The sequence below is a fragment of the Monosiga brevicollis genome, genomic scaffold (genome assembly GCF_000002865.3).
Source record: "Monosiga brevicollis MX1 MONBRscaffold_90 genomic scaffold, whole genome shotgun sequence".
NCBI classification, from domain to species: domain Eukaryota; class Choanoflagellata; order Craspedida; family Salpingoecidae; genus Monosiga; species Monosiga brevicollis.
In genome coordinates, this window is record NW_001865122.1 from 1 (window position 1) to 1,275 (window position 1,275).

Below are 1,275 nucleotides of genomic sequence, written 5' to 3' on the forward strand. Positions count from 1 at the left end.
GCCCCGTCACAAGCCAACGGAGACGATCGTGAAACATATTGCGCAGGTCAATCGTAGACAGTGCGGTCGAGGGAGCAGACAACAACATGCTAGGCAAGGCCAAAATCAAAGCCCAGCACATCTCTCGCTCTTCAGCGGTATAGTCCGAGTGGACGGCAGACCAATACAGCTGGCTCAGGGTGGCAGCCATCAGCTTGGTCTCGGTAAATAAATAAATTAGGTGTTTGAACCTCAGAGCTGAAAGCAAAGCTGTGCAACCCCGACATCAAAATCACTACGTCACGCAAAACAACACAAGAGAACAAGTTACATTCACTGGCTTTTATCATGCCAAGAAGTACAAGCGCGAAGAATCCTGCACATAGAAACAAAAATCGTACAAAACGACCAAGTATAACCAGAGATACGGCCATTTTAAACACAAGACACATAAAAAGGCAGTCACACATCACAACTACAAGCCATCACAGCACAAACACAATGAACACCACGGCACGCTCACATCCAACGAGACACAACGTCGGATTGAGGAAAACAACCGACCACAGAAGACAAAGGCATCATACAAAGGACTTTACAAAAATTCAGCAAAATTACCACAAAATACAGCAAAAATTAAAGCAAAATTAAAACAAAAATACAAGTCAAGCCATAAAAAGACACAACGAGAAACACCTAGGGAGCGACAGGTGCACACAGGGATCCCCACAGAGAGACCCCCGAGGCGGTGCCTACCTACGACAAGCGCAGGCAGACACCGCCAAAGTGGCGCTGGATGTGGTCAGCGTTCATCTGATGGACCAGCGCCGCAAAGCGACCCTTCCACCGGGGAACAAAGGCCTCATCCAGCCCCGGCTGGTACACACCACGGGCCTCGGCGCAGCGGGCAAGCTGACCAAGCAGATCCACAAAGGAGGAGGCGAACCCACCGGTTGTCGTCATCGCCGCAGGGACGATCAGAGTTTTTCCATGGTTGAAACCGGTGTAGTAGTCGCGCTTCTCCTTTTCGGCTCGGCGAAGGGCAGCGCCCACCTTGATGCAGGCTTGTGAGGTGGTCGGGGGTTGGGCTGTGCGCACAGTCACGTCAATGCCCAGGTCGGGCAGAGCTGGGCCCAGAGCACCGCCGGGAAAGGGGTTGCGGCAGTGCAGGTCGATGCGGCAGCTCTGACCGTTGGCGTTGTAGCCAGACTTTTCCACCCAGACATGGGAGAGGGTGGCGTACCTGAGCAGGCGGCCCATCTCGTCGCGAAGGGCGTTGTGACGCTTGATGGGACG

At 53.3% G+C, this 1,275-nt stretch overlaps 1 protein-coding gene across 1 annotated transcript; it reads right to left on the bottom strand.

The window, feature by feature from the left end:
• Positions 1 to 735: 735 nt before the first annotated feature.
• Positions 736 to 1,239, bottom strand: MONBRDRAFT_13134 (uncharacterized protein; the record flags this gene model as incomplete). Its single annotated transcript, XM_001751034.1, has 1 exon — positions 736 to 1,239. The coding sequence occupies one exon, from the start codon at positions 1,237 to 1,239 to the stop codon at positions 736 to 738; it is 504 nt and encodes a 167-aa protein (XP_001751086.1).
• Between the last annotated feature and the right edge of the window lie 36 nt (positions 1,240 to 1,275).